Source organism: Hyperoodon ampullatus (assembly GCF_949752795.1).
Source record: "Hyperoodon ampullatus genome assembly, chromosome: 14".
In the NCBI taxonomy this organism is placed as follows: Eukaryota; Metazoa; Chordata; class Mammalia; order Artiodactyla; family Ziphiidae; genus Hyperoodon; species Hyperoodon ampullatus.
Genome location: NC_136927.1, coordinates 21,849,447 through 21,870,397, shown reverse-complemented (window position 1 = coordinate 21,870,397; position 20,951 = coordinate 21,849,447). Strand labels below are relative to the sequence as shown.

At 61.9% G+C, this 20,951-nt stretch overlaps 3 protein-coding genes across 4 annotated transcripts in view; 1 reads left to right on the top strand and 2 right to left on the bottom strand.

The window, feature by feature from the left end:
* The window catches only part of AXIN1 (axin 1), a gene marked incomplete at its 5' end in the record, with an annotated part of 55,279 nt that extends 42,003 nt beyond the window's left edge, over nt 1-13,276 (top strand). Inside the window, 7 exons of one of the 2 annotated variants that reach the window (XM_079718438.1) lie at nt 264-401; nt 4,752-5,278; nt 5,792-5,962; nt 7,986-8,231; nt 9,944-10,051; nt 11,695-11,862; nt 12,491-13,276. In XM_079718438.1, the coding sequence (XP_079574564.1) occupies nt 264-401; nt 4,752-5,278; nt 5,792-5,962; nt 7,986-8,231; nt 9,944-10,051; nt 11,695-11,862; nt 12,491-12,617 (1,485 nt within the window). In that variant the 3' untranslated portion in view covers nt 12,618-13,276. The remainder of the gene's footprint in view (nt 1-263; nt 402-4,751; nt 5,279-5,791; nt 5,963-7,985; nt 8,232-9,943; nt 10,052-11,694; nt 11,863-12,490) is intronic. The other variant, XM_079718437.1, reaches the window with a different exon arrangement.
* A 473-nt stretch (nt 13,277-13,749) lies between these two features.
* On the bottom strand, nt 13,750-16,735 carry PDIA2 (protein disulfide isomerase family A member 2; the record flags this gene model as incomplete). The annotated part of the gene is made up of 10 exons (XM_079718969.1): nt 16,510-16,735; nt 15,682-15,888; nt 15,479-15,612; nt 15,263-15,400; nt 15,064-15,180; nt 14,849-14,974; nt 14,574-14,771; nt 14,361-14,481; nt 14,107-14,288; nt 13,750-13,971 (listed from the first exon to the last, which is right to left on the bottom strand). Exons 1-10 carry the CDS (start codon nt 16,718-16,720, stop codon nt 13,750-13,752), a joined length of 1,656 nt encoding a protein of 551 aa, XP_079575095.1. The 5' UTR covers nt 16,721-16,735.
* Nucleotides 16,736-17,074: 339 nt separating this feature from the next.
* ARHGDIG (Rho GDP dissociation inhibitor gamma) lies at nt 17,075-19,320 on the bottom strand (the record flags this gene model as incomplete). The annotated part of the gene is made up of 6 exons (XM_079719259.1): nt 17,075-17,274; nt 17,370-17,433; nt 17,514-17,590; nt 17,842-17,925; nt 18,003-18,182; nt 19,248-19,320. 6 exons carry the CDS (start codon nt 19,318-19,320, stop codon nt 17,075-17,077), a joined length of 678 nt encoding a protein of 225 aa, XP_079575385.1.
* Between the last annotated feature and the right edge of the window lie 1,631 nt (nt 19,321-20,951).

Below are 20,951 nucleotides of genomic sequence, written 5' to 3'. Positions count from 1 at the left end.
CTGAGGGCGCTGGGGTGGCCTTTGTCCCGGGGACGCAGCTCCCGGCCTGCTCAGTGTCTCCATCCAGGGTCATGCGAGGCGGGAAGCGGTGGTGTCTGCTCGTTCTCACTGCTGGGTCAGCTCTGGGTGGGGGAGAAATGGTCTCTGCATTTGGATAAAATGCAGGCCCCATGTTCTCTCCTCACCTGCGGCGTGGCAGGGCCACCCGGGCGCGGAGCAGCTCCACACTGCACACACGGCTCACCAGCGGCGTCTCCTTGCAGCGCACGTACCGAATGCCAAAGGAAGTCCGTGTGGAGCCCCAGAAGTTTGCCGCAGAGCTCATCCACCGCCTGGAGGCTGTGCAGCGGACGCGGGAGGCTGAGGAGAAGCTGGAGGAGCGGCTGAAGCGCGTCCGGATGGTGAGTGGGTCCCATGGCGGGGTGCCACGCCGGGTCTCCGAGGTGTGTGACCACACTCAGTAGAGTTTAGGGGGCCTTCAGGCCCTGAGCTGCTCCCACCAGGGCCCCCCAGCACCTCCCCGCCCCGCTGGATCATGCTCCGCCCCGACTTGGGGGCTTATGGGCAGCTCTCCCATGACACCTGCTCCCGGACCCAGGCCTGGCCTGCATCCTGCTCAGTGCCCTCCCTGCCACGCGGAGCTGAGATGCCCTCACATGGGCAGGAGGGGCAGGAGGCTCCCACTTGTCACTTCCGAGTGTAGAGTGGCTTTTAGGTCTGGACACAGGCTCTGTTTTGTCTTGTTTTCTGACCTGCAGCCTTGTTTGATGGAACTTCGGAGGCTAAGAAGTTTCATAATATTTGTAATTTATTTGCTTTAATACTTTTCTGCCCATAACTGCCAGAGATACCTTGCTTTTGTTGCCCTGGGCATGTCATTCTACTAGACTCGTTTCCACACATTCAGGGCCTCCGTGCAGAGGTGCTGGTGACAGGCGTGCCCCTCACACGCCCTCTCTGTGCCCAGTCCCCCTGGACTTCATGGGCCTCAGTGCTGTGTCCCACAGGCCTTTGCTTTTTCTCTTAGAGCAGAAATCTATTCTCTTCTCGATATTTTGCCCAATACCTGAAACTCAAAAATGTGACATTTCGGGCTTCCCTGGTGGCGCAGTGGTTGGGGGTCCGCCTGCCGATGCAGGGGACACGGGTTCGTGCCCCAGTCTGGGAGGGTCCCGCATGCCGCGGGGCGGCTGGGCCCGTGGGCCATGGCCGCTGAGCCTGCGCGTCCGGAGCCTGCGCGTCCGGAGCCTGTGCTCCGCAACGGGAGAGGCCACAGCAGTGAGAGGCCCGCGTACCACAAAAAAAAAAAAAAAAAAAAAAAAAGTGACATTTCCTGAAGGAGTTGTTTCTCCACCCGATCTTCCTATTTAATATACAGGACCTGAGCCCTCGCTGGACCCCATCAGAACCCTTGGGAGGGCCCTGCTGTTTCAGTTCCATGTTCCCCGGGTGGGCCATGTGTACAACAGTCTGGAGGCACTGCCATCAGGGTGGACATGGGGCCTGGCACGTGGTCACACCTGGCGGTCCCCTCTCCTCCGCCTGCACCCAGCTCCAGAGCTCCCAGTGATGCCCAGCCCTGAAACAGGGGGCCTGGCTCCCCCATCTTCCCCCGTGGGGAGACAGCAGGCAGGTTTCCCATAGCGTGTCAGAACCTGGGACCCCTCACAGCACCAGAAGGCAGCCCTGAGAGTGAGACGCTGGCGGGCGGGGCTGTGCTGCGAGGAGCCTCAGGGAGCCTGCTCAGCCCTCGCTCTCCTCTTCCGCCCGCATGGCAACCGCACGGCCCTCACAGCAGAGAAGGTGTGGCCTGAGGGCTTCCCCTGAGCTGACCAGCTATCCTTGCGTGGCCCCCGAGGTCACCCGACAGGCACCCACCCTGCCGGCTCCCGTGACTTGGTCTCACTGCTTGGGAGGGAGTGGCCAGCAGGGCTGGGGTCAGGGCTTGAGTTGGCTGAGCTGCTCTCGTTAAGGCCATGAGGCCTGTGGAGGAGCTGAAGGGACAGTTAGGGGCATGGTTTCCGCCTCCTGCGACCCCACTCTGAAAAAACAAACACGAGGGAAGGGGAAGGGTAAGCTGTGACAAAGTGAGAGAATGGCATGGACATATATACACTACCAAACGTAAGGTATATAGCTTGTGGGAAGTAGCCGCATAGCACAGGGAGATCAGCTCGGTGCTTTGTGACCACCTAGACGGGTGGCATAGGGAGGGTGGGAGGGAGGGAGATGCAAGAGGGAAGAGATACGGGAACATATGTATATGTATAACTGATTCACTTTGTTATAAAGCAGAAACTAACACACCATTGTAAAGCAATTATACTCCAATAAAGATGTTAAAAAATAACAACAACAAAAACAAACACAGATCAGAGTTCCCGTGGAGTGCAGGTGCTTCGGCAGGAGCTTGGCCCCGGGTCACGCGTGTGACGAGGCCGCATCTTCCTCGGCCAGCAGCATTTCCACGGCACTACCTCTCTGTGAGGCAGCCCCGAGCACGTCGCTGTTAACAGCTCTTAAAACCAACGTGCTTAGGACATAACGTGTGTAACGTTCCGTGAAAGAAGTTTAAGAAAGTGAGAATTCACCACCTTTTCATTGCGGACTTGAGCTTTCGTAATCGTTCTGTTAAGTTTTCAGTCTTGGCTCAGGGGCTGCGTGTGCTTGTGGTCCTGGCAGGTCAGCATTCTGGGCGAGACATCCTACAGGCAGCTGCAGCTCTAGGTACTGAGTGTGCTTTTCTGACGTCTGAGTCTGAGACTCTTTCTCTTTGTGGCCTCCCTGGCAGGCACTTGGTGGCTGTGCCTGGAGCCCATGAGCTCTCACGGGAGGGGCTGGACCGAACGGTGTTCTCTGATTTAACAGAAAGTGTCCAAACGAATGTCTAGTGTCAGTTCAGGAACTGGTCGGCGGGCACAGGGCCTCAAGCTCAGGCAGGCTGCCACTTGCAGTGGCCGTTGGCCATTGGTGCCCAGCCTCAGGATCACGTTCTTAGGCACACGGCTGCTCCGATTGGTCTGCTCCCACAGGCATCCCTCTGTCCCCAGGGGTGTGGCACCCTGCCCAGCAGCTGGCAGTGTGGTCTTGAGTCTCTTACTCCGTGTGACTTTGTAAGCTATATGAATCATGCTATAAGTGAGAGAGTCCTTATTTAAGAGGAATAACTACAGTATTTTTATTTTTGGCTGTGCTGCGCAGCTTGTGGGATCTTAGTTCCCCAACCAGGGATCGAACCCAGGATCCCGCAGTGAAAGCGCCAAGTCCTAACCACTGGACCTCCAGGGAGGTCCCACTACAGATTTTTTAATAACTTATTTTCATTGTAAAACTTGGAAAATAAAAACAAAATAAAACGGGCTTCCCTGGTGGCGCAGTGGTTAGGATTCCACCTGCCGATGCAGGGGACATGGGTTCGTGCCCCGGTCCGGGGGATTCCCACGTGCCGCAGAGCAGCTGGGCCCGTGAGCCATGGCCGCTGAGCCTGCGCGTCCGGAGCCTGTGCTCCGCAACGGGAGAGGCCACAGCAGTGAGAGGCTTGCGTACCGCAAAAAAAAAAAAAAAAGAAAACGAATACTAGCAGCTGAATGGTTACGTAAATCTATAATATCAATATTATAGAACTCTAAAATTGAATTTCTGCACATGCAGAGCTATTAAGAAAAACTAGATGTCAGATCCGTAGGAATTTGGAGGTTCCCTCTTGCTCTCTGCTGCCCTAGGTGAATAGTGTCAACACTGCAGTGCCCTGGGGAAGACTTGGCGAGGAGTCTCCCAGCCCTTCATCCCTGCAAAGCACAGGGGTCGGGATGGGGACACAGGATGGGGCTCAGGAGCCCAGGGGTCTGAGGCTCTGCCAGGGCAGCTCCCATCTGTGCCCACAGGGTGTGTGCTCCCCCTCCATCCATCCCTCTCTCCCTGTCTGTCCTCTTCAGTACCATTTTCCATCCTGAGTTGCAGTGCCCACAGCTGACGGCATGTCCGAATGACATTTAGGTACTTTTGCAGTGGTGAGTTTTGTGAACTCCCGGAGGTTTTTTGTGTTAAAGTGCAGGGTGGCTTAGTCGCCCATTTTCTCAGTTATGACCAGACATACTCAGCATTCTGGTTTGGACAAATCAATAAGACGAGAAAATAAATGTGACTAGTATCTTCTGGAATTAAAGTGATTGAATATTTATGTTTATAGATGTGGTTATGGTAATTCTCAGAGAGTCAAAGGAAGTTCTATTAGTTTAATGTCAGAATTTATTAAGACACCAATAACAAGATAAGCAAAAACCAAGAGCTCTTCTGTACAAGGGCAACATTCCCTTTGAAAATATGATGGAAAATATGACAGTAAGATTGAAGAATAGGAAAACTCAACTGAAAAAAAAAAGAAAATTTTTATTGATAAGCATAAAAGAAAGTAGAACCAGTGCCAGGATTCCCGGTGGTCTCCGCGGCACTGGCATTGTGCCCCTCCTCACCACGTACCCACCACACTCGGGTGGTGAGCCCAGCCTCCATCCGTCTGCAACCTCTTGCCGCGCAGACTGCCCAAAGCCCAGCCACGCTTGCTTGGGACTCAGCAGGGACAGGAGGGGCTCTGGGGGCCGCTCTGGGTCGGGCGGCCCCTCCAGCACCTCACCTGCTCATCCCGGGCTTGGGGCTCCTGGCCTTTGCTTGCTTGTGATTTGTCTCCCCAAGCGTGAGGTTTCCGCAGTGCGGCCAGTGCCAAGAGGTAACGTATGGCCTTGTCCTCACAGGAGGAAGAAGGTGAGGATGGTGATGTGTCCTCTGGCCCCCCAGGGGCCAGTCATAAGCTGCCTTCAGCCCCGGCCTGGCACCACTTCCCACCCCGCTACGCGGATGTGAGCTGTGTGGGGCTGCGGGACGCACACGAGGAGAACCCCGAGAGCATCCTGGACGAGCATGTGCAGCGAGTCATGAGGACACCGGGCTGCCAGTCACCGGGGCCTGGCCACCGCTCCCCGGACAGTGCGCACATGCCCAAGATGGGGGCGCTAGGGGGCACAGTGCCCGGGCATGGAAAGCACATGCCCAAGTCGGGGGCAAAGCTGGACACAGCTGGCCTGCACCTCCACAGACACGGCCACCACCACGGCCACCATAGCTCAGCTAGGCCCAAGGAGCCTGCCGAGGCCGAGGCCTCCCGCCGGGTCCAGAGCAGCTTCGCGTGGGGCCCAGAGCTGCATGGCCACGCGGCCAAGCCCCGAAGCCACGTGGAGAGCATGGGCGCCGCCCCCACCACCAGTGACAGCCTGGCCTACAGGTGAGTGTTTGCAGCGGTTCCCTCTTTCTGCATCTGTGTCAGTGAGGCTGTGTGTGTCTCCAGGAAAAAGGGGTCAAGGCGAGAGGCCGTATCTCCTGTGGCCTCTGTTCAGCCTTCAATCCAGGATTCCCCTTTAAAAGTCATTAAATCAGGGTCAGAGACAGCAGGCACCTGGGTGCACTGGCCGCTGGAGCTCCAGCCTTGAAGCATGGTCAGGTCAGATGCACCCGTTTCGGAGAGTAGTGTCTGGGTGAGGAAGGGTGGCCGGGCCCTGGATGCCGCCACCTTGGCTCCAACCCTCCCGGCCCATGCTGCCCGGACGCCTTCCTTCCTTTCCTTCCCACCATAGAGTCCACCAAAACAACCCCACTCATGCCCGCAGAGCCAGGGCAGAGGCCCCACGTTCAGGGAGGGGCCCTTCCAGGCCACCCTCCCATAGCCATGAGGGTCTGGGCCAGCTGTCCAGCATCAGGCCAGCTGAAGTAGCAGGTGACCTGGGTCTTGCTCTTGCAGTGGGAAGGCAAGCATGACCTCCAAAAGAAACTCCAAGAAGGCCGAGTTGGGGAAGAGCGCCAGCGTGGAGGCGCCAGGCCCCTCTGAGGACACAGAGAAGAACCAGAAAATCATGCAGTGGATCATCGAGGGCGAGAAGGAGATCAGCAGGCACCGGAAGGCTGGCCACGGGTGAGAAGCCGTGTGTGGGCGTGGGCCCTGTGCAGTTGTGGGCACAGGCGTCCAGAGCCACCCCGCCAGCCTTTAGCGCCCCTCTGCCAGCATCCCGAGCAGCTGGTCTTAGTGCAAGCCACATGCCACGGAAGCAGGAATTCCTTGGAATTAGGTCCAGAGGTCCACACCTTCCTGTGTGGACCCTGTGATGGGGTGGGGGTCGCCAATGAGCTTCATTGTCCTGGGCAGGAGTGCCCACTGGTGGGGTCAGTCTGAAGTTGCTGCAGCCCCCCCCCGCCCCACCGGGGAGGGGCCTCCTGCCACGTGGCTGCCCTCCTGTGAGAAGGAGCTAAGACAGGGCCTGCACGAGGAACCGTATGGGCCTAACCTGCTTGTCCTCCAGCTGCCGGGGGCAGTTCTCATCTGGTCTATGTCCCTCTGAGCTCTGTGTCGGTCTCAGTGTCACCCCTGTCCCCTTTGTGGTGGGGACAGGGCTGGGCGGGGGTCCTGGGGCTGGTGGGGTCGGCCCATGGGTGGACTTCCCGGGCCCTCGCCGTTCCTGGGCATTCCTGGGAAGGGCCGAGTGGTGTGTGTGAGGCAGTGAGGCAGGTCATTGGCGACACGGGGTCCCTGTGTCTTGTGTCCGCGTAACCTTGGAACAAGCCCCCTGCCAGTGTGCAGACCCTTTGCAGTCACAGAGCCTGACCTGGTGGGGGGGCCTCTCTGGGAGGCCCTCTCTTGCTCTGGTGGGGGCGGATTTTTGGCTTCTCTGGATTTCTCTCTTTTGCGACTTTCACAAGGACTGGCTCTGTCCTTGGCCACTCCCCCAACCCCAAATGGAGGGTTGGAGGGCTTCTGTGGGTAAAGAGTAAGAGTCTAGAAACAGCCTCCTGGGTTTGGAAGGCTCCTGCCCTCTGGCTGGGCTGCAGGTTCTATCAAATGCTGATGCTGCAGCATCTCCACCAGCACTTCTTGGGATCTGTGGGGCCAGGGGAGGTGATACCTGTAGAGGGGAGAATGGGGGGAAGGTGGGGCCAGGGAGTGAGGGGTAGGGGGACGGGGTGAGGTCTCCCTGTGGCCGGCCTTGTGGGACTTTTTAGGAGGAGTCCACCTCCCCCTGGGGTACATTCCCTGGGCAGTTCTGGCATCACAAGGGCACTGGGTCAACCCACTCCCCCCAGGGCCCCCTTCTTGGGATTCCCTCCTTTTTGCTCCTGAGGCTAAGCCCCCCTTTCTGAGGCCTCCAGCCTAGCTGAGAGAGGCAGATGTTTTCACTCGAATTCCATTCGGTGATTGAGTGACGGCAGGTCACACAGATGTAAAGCACGTTCTCAGTGTCTGATGATGGGGAGCGTGATGTTACGTGGAGGGGGAACTCAGGAAAGATCACGTGTTCAGAATTATGCTAATTATGTCAAGTATTTTTGTTTTTCTTTTTAACTTATTTATATTGGGCTGCATTGGTTCTTCATTGCTGCGCAGAGGCTTTCTCTAGTTGCAGCGAGCAGGGGCTACTCTTTGTTGCAGTGCACGGGCTTCTTGTTGCCATAGGCTTCTCTTGTTGTGGAGCACGGGCTCTAGGACACGGGGGCTTCAGTAGTTGTGGCTCATGGGCTTAGTTGCTCCACGGCATGTGGGATCTTCCTGGACCAGGGCTCGAACCCATGTACCCTGCATTGGCAGGCGGATTCCTAACCACTGTGCCACCAGGGAAGTTCCTGTGTCAAGTGTTTTTAATGGAGAAGGAAATACACTGAATATACCGAGAGTGGCTGTTTCTGAATTACATTTATTTTTTCTTTGAATTTCCTGACTGTTTCAGGTTTTTCACAAAGAGCACTTATTTTAATATCAAAATACTTTTCAGTAACACTGAAAACTTCTTTAAAAGAAGTTTTCATGGGGAAGCAGAAAAGAAAAGTATTCACATAGGATGTGATTTATATTTCAATACACAAGTTTCCAGGAAGGACCATACGTTCGAGGTGCAGGGGGCCGTGGCGGGCGTGGGCACTGCTCACCTTGTTCTCTGGCCCCACAGGTCGTCCGGGGCAAAAAAGCAGCAGGCCCACGAGAGCTCCCGGCCCTTGTCCATCGAGCGCCCCGGGGCCGTGCACCCCTGGGTCAGCGCCCAGCTCCGGACCTCCGTGCAGCCCTCGCATCTCTTCATCCAGGACCCCACGATGCCACCCAACCCGGCCCCCAACCCTCTGACGCAGCTGGAGGAGGCCCGCCGACGCCTGGAGGAGGAGGAGAAGAGGGCCAGCAAGGCGCCCTCGAGGCAGAGGTACGGGACCTCGGGAGAGCAGGGCCTCCCGCTGTGTGGCCGAGGGCTGGGAGGGCAGGTGGTCATCACACTGTCCCTCTGGGGAGGGAGGGGGAGCCCTTCCTGTGTCGCAACTGCCCTGCGCATGCGCTCACTCGCCCTTACCTTGGGACTGCTGGAGGTCACAGTCAGATGACCATTGGCTGCTGTGCTGGCTGAGCCAGGAGGGGGCGGTCCTGGGGGCTCCCAGCTGCCTCCACGAAGGGGGCCCGGAACATGTGGTTCACAGCTACACGGAGGGGAGCCCCGATGTCACGTGCAGGCAGGACGTCGGTGCTGAGATGTGGGTGGGTGTAAACTCTTCTCCTGGAAAGGCCCCAGCCCCACAGCCCTCCTCACTGTGCCCTCCTTGGCCTTCAGGGCCAGGGTGGCCCCAGAGGGGCAGGAAGGCCTCCCCTTTATGGGGGACAGGTCGTCCCTCCAGGCTGGATCCTTGCAGCTGGGCCTTTGAGGTCACTTTCCCAGGCCTGCTGACCCATCAGGATTCCCAGGTGGATCAGGGTCTCTGAGGGGCCTGGAAATCTGGGGAGTGTGGTCATCAAACTGCAGCCACTGTTTTTCTTGGATGTTACTGGCTCCCATTGCCCTCGGTCAGCTGGGCATCTGGGGTCTGGCCTCACTGTGTTTGGGTCCGTGCTGCTCTGGGGAAGCTGGCGTCAGGGTGCAGACCCTGCCCAGCGTCCGTCTTGGGCATAGCTGGAAGCCCGCATGTGTCCCCTGGGTCACTGAAGGTGACCATGTTTACGCCTAGCTGTCTCACACCCCGTGATCTCGTTCGTCAGCATAGAGCCGGGGAACAGGCTGTGCAGGCGGCCTTGCCTGGTGCTAGCCTGTAAGCTGGAGGCCAGCGGGGCAGCAGTGGGGCCACCGTGGGGGCCGGGGCGTGTGGACACCCTCCCTGCCGTGAGGACCCCCTGCAGGGGCTTCCTGGCCCATCACCCTTGCTGCCCACTGTCTGTTCTTCCTGTGAGTACTCACAGGCCCTGCCCAGCGGCATGTCATGTCTGGCTGGTGACGCTGAGCTGAGCCACACAGGTGGCTCTGGCACCTCCACAGTGGTCAGTCTAGGGCACGTGGGCCTTTTGTAAATGGCTACAGACCAGAGAGTTGGGCCCTCCTCGTGGGGTGACCTCCACCCAGGCCGGTGAAAGTAGAAGTTGTGTCAGGGCCACAGAGCATTGCCCCCGGGGTGGAAGGCCACTGGGAGAGGAGTTGCCAGGCAGGGAGTCCCCTTCAGACGGAGCAGTGGCCGCGCTCCAGAGCCCAGGTCTGTGTTGAGTGCTGAGTAGGAAGAGCTGCACCCCAGGGAGGAGGCCAGGGCAGTTCCTCTCGGAAGGCGAAGGCTCCTCTGAGTGTGCATGAAGTGACAGGACCCAGCATGTTCCCGGTGCCTGAGGCTCTGCCCAGATGAGGGTCTGGGAACCCTGGATGGATGGAAGCAGCGTCGGCCTCTCGACTCATCCTGATGGAGTCCTGATCCTCCCACCCGGCTCCACAACCCAAGGAGGGCTTTGGTGTCCTGTCCGCTGCACACAGTGGGAGCCTCGTCTGTGGTGACAGAGCGTCTTGGGAGCCCCTGCTCCGTCTTCCCGCTGGTCTCCTGTGGTCACCGCCAACCGCTGCTGGAGGCCCTGCCCAGGCCCATGCGGCTCACTGACGCCGTTGTTCCCTAGGTATGTGCAGGAGGTCATCCAGCGGGGGCGCTCCTGTGTCAGGCCAGCGTGCACGCCCGTGCTGAGCGTGGTGCCAGCGGTGTCCGACCTGGAGCTCTCCGAGACAGAGTACGTGCGCTCCCCCCGGGTCTTCCCGGTACCGCCCAGCCATACCGCGCCTCCGGCCAGGTGCTGCAGTGGCGCAGCTGTGCCCGCGATGGGAGCTCGGGCACTGCACCTGAAGAGCTGGGTCTGCAAGTGTATCTCTGTCAAAGGAACCGTCTGACTGTCCACGTGGTGACAAGTGACCAACGGGCCAGAGAGGAGGTCCACTCGCCTCCCGCACTCTGGCCTCACGTCCCTACCAGGCCTTGGGACTCGCTGGTCAGCAACCTGCCCGGATCGATGGGTTCAGGGCTGCAGCCCTGACTCCCCTGGCACTGCTGACCGGAAGCGTCAGCCCCGGGCACTTGTGCACAGCAAGCGGGCTCTGTTCTCACGTGGACCACAGGCACCTGCGGGTCGGCTCCCTGGGCATGTGCAGGCCAGGCTGGGCGCTGGGGAGCCAAGGGCCGTATGTAGACAGTGCTGGCCACCCTGTCCCTGCACTTCTGCTCAAGACAGAGAAGAAGGAAGGGGCCCCCACCTCAGCCTTGCCGGGCTGACCCCAGACAGTACTTCATCACACCCGGCTGAGTGTGCTGAGGGGCTCACGGCCTCCCCATAGGTCACTCCTCCAGTGGCCCCTGGAGAAGCAGGGCCTCAGCGTCCCTTCTGTAGAGAATGGACCCCACAGGAACCCCAGCTGGGCTCCTAGGACAGCCTGGGCTTGAGGTCGCAGGACTGAGGGAAGGGAAGCGGGCTCTGGGAGCCTGGCTCAGGCAGTGGATGGCCACACAGCTGAGGTGACCGCCGGCTCTGTGCCCAGGAGCACCGGGGCGGGGGGGGTCCCCAGGGAGAGTAGAGCCTGCTGTGAGCTCAGGTGGCCTTCCTGACGTGACACTGACATGCCCAGCTGGCCAGGGCAAGGGCTGTGCCAGGCTCCACCTGCGCAGCTCTGGAGCGGTTACAGGACAGGACGCTGGAGGAGACGGGTGCTGCCTCAGCCTGGGCAGGAGGCGCTGCTTGCCTCAGCGCTCTCTGGAAGTGTGGCTGGCTGCTGCTTATGGTCTTGTGACAAGCTCTCTGCCATGAGGCAGATCCGTGTCAGGATCCGTCACAGTTCTATTCTATTCGTCCAGTCCCTGGCCTTAGGTGTTTCTGAAGTTTGGGGCTGTAGGCCTTATTAGGACACGAGCAGTTTAGCCCAGCCTCGAGGCGGTGGCTGTGGCGGGTTCCGTGGCCTGGCTGTCTCATGCAGCCCAGCAGAGGCATCCGCTGTGGGTTCCAGCTCTGAGAAGCCTGCTCGCCTAACTTCACGTGGTCTGGGTAGTGGGTGCTGCCCGCCAGGCAGTTCAAGCCACAGTGAGACCAGGGCCTCGCAGTGGGTGGTGGGCAGGCCGAGGCGCCGGTCAGACAATTGGTGGGCAGGCGACGAGCTGCTGTCCGCGTGGGTCAGGGCACGTGGCTGGCGCAGGACTGGAAACCTGGGCTGAGGCACCACGCGGGGTGAGCCCCCCGGGGCTGGATGTGGCTATGTGGGTGGGGCGGGCGTCAGGGCCTGTGGATGTGTGGCACTTCTGAGCATGGCACAGCCTACCCTGCAGGCCCTGCTCTGTCGTTTACTGGGGGGCCTGGGGCCCAGCAGTCACCGCTGCTTCTCCACCCCCCAGGACAAAATCGCAGAGGAAGGCAGGTGGTGGGAGTGCCCAGTCGTGCGACAGCATCGTTGTGGCCTACTATTTCTGTGGGGAGCCCATCCCCTACCGGACCCTGGTGAGGGGCCGTGCGGTCACCCTGGGCCAGTTCAAGGAGCTGCTGACCAAGAAAGGCAACTACAGGTGAGAGGCATTGGTGGGGTCAGCTCAGGAGACAGTGCTGTGTGCTCACGCCTCGTTGAATCCTTGCCTCCACCTGTCTGGCCACGGGCTGTCGGCGTGAGCCCCGCGACGGGTGGGGCATGGGTGGTCTCAGGTGGCTGAGGGCTCCAGGCCGAGCAAGGGGTCTGGAGGGTCTGTTGGTCCCCGTGCTGGTGTGACCTCAGTCGGCCTCGTCTCAGCCTCCTAACCATCCTCTGCAGGTCTGCCCTGGGCTGCCCAGCCCTGCCGGCCTGAGACCAGCTCCTGCACGCTCCTCGTTGGGCTCTGTAGGTTGGGTGGGGCCCATGGGGTCTCGGCTGGGGTCAGCCCACGGTGGGCCTGCCTGGGTGGGTTGCTGTGGCCACTGGAAGGGCCCTGGGCCGAGTGCAGGCGCTTTAGCACAGTGAAGAGGACAGAAACCCCACGCCCACCCACTCCTCCCCCACAGCACCTAGAGGCCGGGGCAGGGACCCTGCATGTGGTCACCGCACGTGTCCAGCACTGGCACTCAGGCACCGGGCAGAACCGCCTCGTGTGCCCTGCAGGAGGTGTCGGGGGCGGCTGCCAAACTGCCGGACGCTGCCGCCCTCACCGCCCCTCCCGCCCGCAGATACTACTTCAAGAAGGTGAGCGACGAGTTCGAATGCGGCGTGGTGTTCGAGGAGGTGCGTGAGGATGGGGCAGTGCTGCCCGTCTTCGAGGAGAAGGTCATCGGCAAGGTGGAGAAGGTGGACTGACGGGCGGGCCTGGCCTCCGCGCTGCGCACCACGAGGGCCTGTGCCGGGTCGCGAGAGCGTGGCAGACATGCGGCTGCTGGCGGAAGGCCGGGTGCTGCCCACCTCACAGTCGCCACCCCTTTGGTCCATCTGTGTCCAGGAGGGCAGGGGTCCCTCTGGGGTCCCACAGGCTTCCACCCACTCCTCTGCAGGACACTCAAGAGCCCACCCAGCAGGGAGCCCACCATGGGGCCGCCTTGAGACCCTCCCCCACAGCCCCCTGCTGCTAACCGCAGACGCCCCCGGCGCTCACCCCACAGGCTCTGCTTCTCCTTCCGGGACTCGCCCGCCATGGCCTGCCCTGGTCAGGCCTGTCCCAGAGCCGGGGTGCAGGGGGCCCCGTGGGGCCTCTGTCCATTGTACATGTCACCGAGTGCCTTCAACACAGCTTGTCTCTTGCCTCACTGTGTGGACCCGGTGACGTCAGCACCGAGGCCCAAGCATGGGCTCAGCGGGTCCCGGGCCCCTTCCTCCTAAGGGCCCATGTAAATATGTACATTTCTCAGGCCTGGGCCAGCGGGGAGGGGCTGCCCCAAGCCCGTTTTTCATGCGCTGACTTGTACAATTATCTTTTCAAAGGTACTTGGATAATAATGAAATAAAACCATTTTTGAATCTTGCCTGGCTGTGGACTGCACCTGTCCAACATGGCTGGTGGGAATGCCCCTCAGCTGGCTCCTGGGATGTGTGCCCTGTCTCCCAGCCACCAAAGGAAGTCAGGCCAGCCTCTGTGGTGGGGAGCGGGGGCCATGGAGCAACGCTAGCAGAGCTTGGGAGAGAGAGTGGGCCTGAAGCTGGCAGCAATGCCATGCTCCCCCTTCCTGCCCCAGTGGAGCCTCAGGCCTGAGCCAGGGACCCATCTTCCATCCAAGATGTGAAGGACCCAGGAGGCTGAGATTGGGCCCAAACCAAGGGCCAGGGGGCCTGCCTTGCTCAGGAACCACACACACAGTCCAGGACCAGAGCTCTTTATTCACAGCCCACAGCTTCCATGGGCACCAAGGGACACGGCTCCCCGGGTGGGCGCTGACAGCGGTGCAACTACAGCTCGTCCTTGGGCTCCGTGGTGTTTTCTAGCATCTCCTGGAAAGAGTCATAGAGACCCAGCTGGAAGCTGCACCCTCAGCCCAGCCCAGCCCATGTCACAGCCACGCGTCCAGAGGACTTGTCCAGAGACCTGGAGCCTTGGGACAGAGACACCCACCGGGAAGGGGGCTCCGGGCACCTCCGTGGGCTCCTCTGCAGGCAGCTCCCCCCCGCTGTCCAGAAACTTGGAGAAGGTCTCCAGGTCCCTGGTGCCTTTGTATTCAATCACCTGAGGAAAGACGGGCGGGTCTGGGGGACACACCGTCCAGGGTCTAAGGCCAGCCCTCCGAGGCCACGCCGCATCTCCAGCCGAGGTCTGAAGAGCCTAGACTGAGCCCAGACCAAGGATGGGGTCCTGCCTCACCTTCCGACCAGGCCCCGCCGGGAAGTACTTGAGGGTGGGGAAGCCGTGCACAGGGAGGGCCTCCAGCTCGTTGGCCGTGGCATCCAGCTCGGCGATGACGATGTCCTCGTGGTCCCTGTACTTCTCAGCCAGTGCCTCCCAGGCCGGGGCCATCTCTTTGCAGTGGGTGCTCCACGGGGCATCTAGGACAGGGGGACATCAGCACAGCCAGCAGGGTCCCTGCTGCCCACTAGCCCACTGCCCTCTGCACTCACAGAACTTGATAAACACGTTCTTGGTTTCATCAAAAGCCACCTGCTCGAAATTCTTGCCCACGAGGGTCTTGACTGGCCGCTGGTCCCAGTCGGGGGGGACCTCCTGGCTCAAGTGATAAGGCTGGGAGAACCGGCCAGGTGCTTTATTGGGGGTCTCTCCCAAGAGCCGCTGCTCCCACCCCCTCCCCCCAACTGGGCAGTCCAGCAGCGGACCTTGACCTCCCCACCCAGGACTGCGCGGCAGAAGTCTGCAACCGAGGTGGCGGTGACTGGCCCCCTGTCTGCAGGCATGTACTTCTTGGTGGTCTCAATGTTGATGAAGCGTAGGGTGGGGGCCTCCTCGGCCTTGAGGCCGAAGTACTGGAGCACGTGGTCGTTGCTGGCGCCCACGTCCACCACCACAAACAGCACCTGCCAGCAGGGAGTCCGCGTGGGCCCCCCACCTCCCCACTGCCACCTCACCCCCCACCCATGGGCCGAGCCAGTACCTGCCCCCGGAAGCCGGGAGCCGCCTCCCGGAAGCCCGCCAGCAGCTCCCGGTGGGGGGCCAGCGTCTGGTTGACGAACAGCAGCAAGTGGTTAAGGATCCTGGCTGCAAAGATCTTATGGGACGTCTGTGGGGGCAAGTGGCGCTCGTGGGCTGCTCCCGTGCTCGCCTTCCATCTGCCGCTCCCACCCGCACCTGCCCTCCGGCCCCACTCACCTGGCTGTTGAACTCCGTGACCAGGTGCATGCTGTGCGTGAGGAGGAAGCGTGACAGATCCTCTTGGTCCAGGCCCAGCTCCTCATCCACTGGGAAGTCTGCCCGCCCCTCGTCATACTGGACAACGCCGAGTGGGTCAGCAGGAGCCATCGCCCTGACTCTGACCCCCACTTCCGCCCTGACTCGGAGCGTGACCCACCTTTTTGAAGAGGACCACGGTGTCCTTGGTGAGGCCGAACTTCTGAAAGAGCTGAGGCTGGTTGGTGAGGCCAAAGCTCATGTCCAGGACATCCTGGGCCAGGGCCAGGAAGGTAGCCACATCCTTGTCCTGCAGGTCCTAAGGGGCCCGAGCCTATGAGGCCGACTGGCCTCACAGACCCTGCTCCCAGGCCCGGCCCCCGTGCTACCAGCTCACCTGGAAGAAGCCAATGACCACCACATCCCGGGCATCTATCAGCGCTTGGGCGCCCTCCTCATCCTCCAGCCTCGTGGCACTGGGCCCCACCCGCCGCCTCAGCCACTCAGCAATGCCCTCGGCCTCCCAGGGGCCTGCAGAGATTCCCCTCAGCCTGGGCCAGCCCTGCCACCCGCCCACCCGCCCATGCCCACTCCCCGCACCAGTGTACTCCTCCGGGTGCGTGTGGTTCCCATCACGGAAGAACTTGAGTGTGGGGTACTCTGTCACCGCAAACTCCTCGGCCAGCTCTGGCTCCGCGGGCCCGTCCACCTTAGCCAGCCTGACTTTGGCCGACTCTGCTGCCAGCAGGGCAGCCGCCTTGCTGTACTCAGGGGCCAGTGCTTTGCAGTGCCCACACCATGGGGCGTCTGGGGGACAGGGCCATGAGTGCCCCAGGCCTCCATGGCCCCAGCCGCAGCCCCTGCTCCCGCCCGGCCAGAGCTGGCCGACCTTGGGGCCAGTCAGGCCCAGCAGGGAGCAAGCATGTCCTGTCCACACTTTCCTCATCAGGGGCCCACCTGAGCCTTGGCCACATGGAGCCCAAGTACCGGAGACCAGCCTCCTCAAGGCTCCCAGCTTGGGGAGGCAGTGGTCAGTACTGTCCTGACAGGGAATTTAGGAGGAATTTTCCGTTGCCGCCCCCTGAGGCCAGCTCCCGGCCATCTGCCTGTTGAGGCCTGCCGGCTAAGAATGGCTCTCACGTGTGAAAAGCTTGTAAAAACCCAGAAGAATGTGCAAGCCTGAATGCTGGCTGGCCCTTTACGGAAGAGTTTGTAGAAGGACAATGACCGTGGGTCTCCCCTGCACCTGTGCCCTTCACCACTGTGAGGCTGGACCCCCAGGCCCAGCTCAGCCCCAAGGCTGTGCCTCAGGTATCTTCTGACAGAGCTCCAGGAGCACGGTGGGGGCGAGTGGCCCTGGCATGGGGGGGTAGAACCCCCCAGGTGGCCCCTGCGGATCTCCCAGCCCCACCGGCCCCAAGCACTCACAGAACTCCACCAGCAGGGCAGGGTGCTCCCGCAAGGCCAGGCCAAGGGTCTGCCGGCTCAGCACCAAGATCCCATCCTCCTCCGGGGGCTCCTTCTTGGGGGGCTCCTCCTCAGGGGGCTCCTCCAAGGGACCCTCGGGCCCTGGCCCCTGTCCCCACAGGCCTGAGGCCCCGAGCAGCAGCAGCAGCGCTGGCAGGAGCCGGCCGTCCATGGCGGTGCCGGGGCCCATGGGGCGGGGGCAGATAAGGGGGTGGGGGGCCAAGCAGCTGCTGCCACGTGGCACACAGGCCTGGTTGCAGGGAAGATAAGGCTGGGAGGCCCCCCCACCCCGGGGGTGGGGAGGCAGACAGGCGACACCGAGGGCACCGAGACAGAGCAACGTTTAATAGGACTGTTCAGGGCACAGTGCCAGGCCTGGGGAGGGGGCATCCCGGGACAGGACAGAGGGCAGGGGGGTCTGGCCACTGAGGGGGCCGGGGAACGGTCAGGGGTCCCTTGCAGCGACTGACAGAGGTGGGGGAGACCAGGATCGCAAGTGGGAACACAGCCCTGGGACAGGGGGCGCTCAGCTCTCCCAGTCCTGGCAGATGTGGAGGCCCCACTCCCAGGACAGGTGGGGGGTCCTGTCGTCATCGGTGAAGAAGGACGTGACCACGTAGGCACCCCGCACCAGCACTCCCCGGGGCGCCTCCTCCAACGGAGTCACAAACTCGTACTCCTGGGCGCTCGGGCCATAGCTGCCCACCATGTAGACGGCTTTGTCCACTGGGGGAGGGCGAGGGTGTCAGGGGCCGCCCTCTGTCCCACTGGCCCCCACCCCGAGCCTTCCCCCTGGGCTGCCCCCTCCACGCAGCCCTCACCTCGCAGGCCCTGGCGGTAGGTGTGATGCAGACACTTGAGGCCACTGACGATCTCCTTATTGACCTGAGGGACAGAGGGTGTTAGGGGGAACCTGGGGGGCTGGGCCTGTGGGTGGCTGGTGTCCCCCGTGACAGCTCCCTCACCTTGAAGGTAATCTTCACTTTGTAATCAACACCCTCCTTCAGGACAAACACCCGGTTTTTCAGCGCAGCCAACTCCCCTGTTAGGGAAAGTGCAGCTAAGTGTGAACTCCTGGGATGGCTGAGACCCTGCCCCAGGAGCCCCCATGGGGGGCCTGTACCTGTGAGGTCTAGGTCTGAGTACTTGGGATTGGGCATGGGGGGGTCCTAAGAGGTCCATGGCAACGAGCCCAGGTCTCTACCCCAAAGATCAGTTTGTATTTTGCGGAGAGGGTTACCTGTGAGGTCCCTGCCTGGGGCTCAGGGTCGCACCAGGCATCCTGGGAGTTACCTGTGAGGTCCATGGTGATGGGCCCTGGGGCCTGCTCAGACATCAGTGTCAGGCTGGTCACCTGCACGTTGGGCAGGCTTGGGTCTGAAGAGAAACCAGAAGTGTACAGGTGCCCTAACCCTAACCCACCCTCCCCACCCCAGCCCAGGGCGTGGGCATACCCACGGCAGGCGGCTCAGGCCCCAGCAGCGCCCGCTTGTAATTGACCAGGCTCTCGTCGTCCGGGTCCAGCTGCTGGATCTCCAGGAGGCTCTTCCTCCCTGGGGCCCGGTACTCCGGCACGGCCTCATCCAGCACCTCATCTGGAGGCAGCTGCCCCTTCTCCTTGTCGGTCAGGAGGACTGGGGGTCGGGGAGGGTGTGTGAGCAGCTGCTGCCAGCTGACCTGGTATTTGCTGGAGCCTGCCGTCTGGCCAGCTGGACCTCCCGCTGCCCAAACTTAACAGGAGTCCGGTGAGAGCTCTGGGATAGGGGTGGGCCGAGAAGATGCAGAGCAGTGCCCAAACCCAGCCTCTTACGGAAGGGCCTGGGGAGTGGAGAAGGCTCCCAAGAGATGGAGGCAGGTGATCCCTGGAGGCTCCAGCTGCATCCTTCTGCCCCACCCATTCATCCCAGGCCCCTCCCTGACTGTAGGGGGAAGGAAGACCCCAAATGGGGAACAGCCCCAAGGGATAGGGTCCACCACTACAGAGTGGTGACCACTGAGGTCTTCTCTAGAGCAGAGGCTCTGCCTTTTCGCTGCTCTCCAGGGTCCCCAGTGCCCTAGGCCTCTTCCCATATTCCCATAAGGCTCTCGGACACCTCTCAGCGTCCCCACCACCCTGCTCAGGGACTGCGTTCCCTGAATGCCTCCCCACAGTCTTGGGAGTTCCTCTCCATAATGCTCCTGAAGGGTAGGGGTGGTTCTCTCTAAACCCCTCAACTTACGCTCTGAGGCCACCTCCCCAGGTGCCTCCAGACCCAGTCAGCTAAGCCCCTTCCCCGGCGCCTTAACGCAGGGGTCTTTCTGAGCCCTTCCCACAGTCCTAGGGGAAGCTCCCATGGTGCCTTGGGGCAGGGTCTTTCCGAGTTCCTGCCCACTGCGCTCCAGTCTTTCCCGGGATCCACACCCTCCCTGAAGGAGCCCCAGCCCCACCCAAGGGAGATGGGACCTCAGGGGCAGGTTCCCACGGGGAGAGGGCCCCCCTGCCACCCTGGCTTCACAAACAGACCCGCCCACTCTTGACCCCTTGCCCCATGAGTGTCTGGCCCGGACGAAGCCCCCCACCCCTGTCAGAGCCCTGCCGGGGGACCCCGCCGCGAGGTCCCCACGAGCGCCCCCAAAGTTTCCGCGGGGGAGAAGCCGCCGCGCCCCGGGCTGAGCCCCCCGCCCACGTGGCCGCCCTGGCCCTAGCCAGGCCCGCTCACCTCGGGCGCACAGCGCCAGCCGGAGCAGCTCCAGCAGCTGCGCCCCCAGCTCACACGCGTCCAGGCCCAGCATGGTGGCCCGCGGCCCGGCCCCGCCGCCGAGCCGCCGAGGAGCCGCCGCCCGCCCCGCCGCCGCCCGGCTCGGCGCTCAGCCCCGGCGCGACTGCGGTGAGCTCATCCCGGCCGGGAGCGCCCCCCGCGCCCAGCGCCGCGCCCGCGCCGCGCGCCCCCAGCCGCTCCGCGGACCCCGCGCAGCCCCGCAGAGACGCGCGTGTCGCCCGCTTGGCGCCGGCACCCGGTCGTCCCCGCCGCGGGCGCACTCGGACCCCGCACAGCCGCCGCGGTCACGGTCCCAGCATCCAGCCCCGCCTGCACCCGGCTCTGGCCATCAGAGCTGCCCCACCCCACGGCGCCGCCCGGAGCCTGGGGAGTCTCCGGGGAAGCCCTCTGGGCGGGGCTGGTGGGACTTGGGGCGCGAGTGGAGCAGGTGCGTCCCCCCTCCACAAGTCCCCAGGCTCTCGTTACCTGCAGGCAGCGCAGGCCGCACCTGGGGCCCGACAGTCCCTCCCCTCCCCCTACTCCCACCCCCGCTGGAGCTTATTTATGTCTGGGCAGAGGGGACTCCTAGAGTCTGCCCAGCCTTGGGGGGTGGGGGATGCTGTGTGTGTCTGCACAGCCTCCTGGCCCCGCACCCCAGAGGTTCACAGGCATCAGCACGGAGGGGCCAGTGTCCACACACACAGTGAGGTGCAGTCTGGAGACACAGCCATTATTCCAGTGTTTATTGACTGGGCTGTGTGAGCGTGGCGGGGGGTGGAGGGGTCTTTGCATGCTCTATGCTCAGAGGCCCCCATCCTTGGGGAGAAAAGGACACTGATCTGAAACAGAACGGGGTGGTGGAGTGCTGAGAGGGGCGCACAGAAGGGGCCTCTGGTCTTGATGCCTAAACAGACCTTGTGACAGGTAGATGGGGGTCAGCGGGGCGGGGGTGAGCTCCTGAGGCTGGGGACAGCTGGGTCGAAGTGGAGGAGCAGGCAGAACACCAGCTAGAGCTCCCCTGCTTCCTTACACCCCTCCGCACCCCATTTCTGAGGACACCCAAGAATCGGATCTGCCCTGGCCCAAAGGAGCCCCCTATCTGAGAAGGAGGCCAGCAGGCCGTGGGTGGTGACGGCACGTGTGCTAGGGTGGGGACTGTCCCCCTTGGAGCCGCACCTGCCCACAGTCTTTCCAAGGCAGGGTCTCCCCAGCCGGAGCCCAGCCCTTCTAGGGTCACATCCTGCTGCCCCTTCCCTGGGGTGGTCAGGGAAGCCACTTGTCCCCAGGCTGGGGACAGCTCTGGCCTCTGGGGGCCTTCAGCCTCTCTGGAAGCCCATCCATGAAGAGAGGACAGCCAGGCCTGGGGCCAGCCTGACCCCACCTGTGTGGGTGGGGCTGGGTGAGAGAATTTCACTGGCATGTAAGGGAGAATGGCACCTGGGAAGGGTAGAACACCCCTCCAGTACCCCTGCCCCAGCTCAGCCTGGACATGGCTTTGCCTGCAGTGGAAATGGGTTCAGATGGCCATGTTGGAGGCTCTGGCCAAAGGCTAACCCCGACATCCTGCCCTGCCCCAAGCACCTAAAAATCAGAAATAGACATGTTTGCACCACTTTAAAATGTCCCCAACAAAAGGGGTGTGGGTGGCCAAGCTGTTGGAGGAGG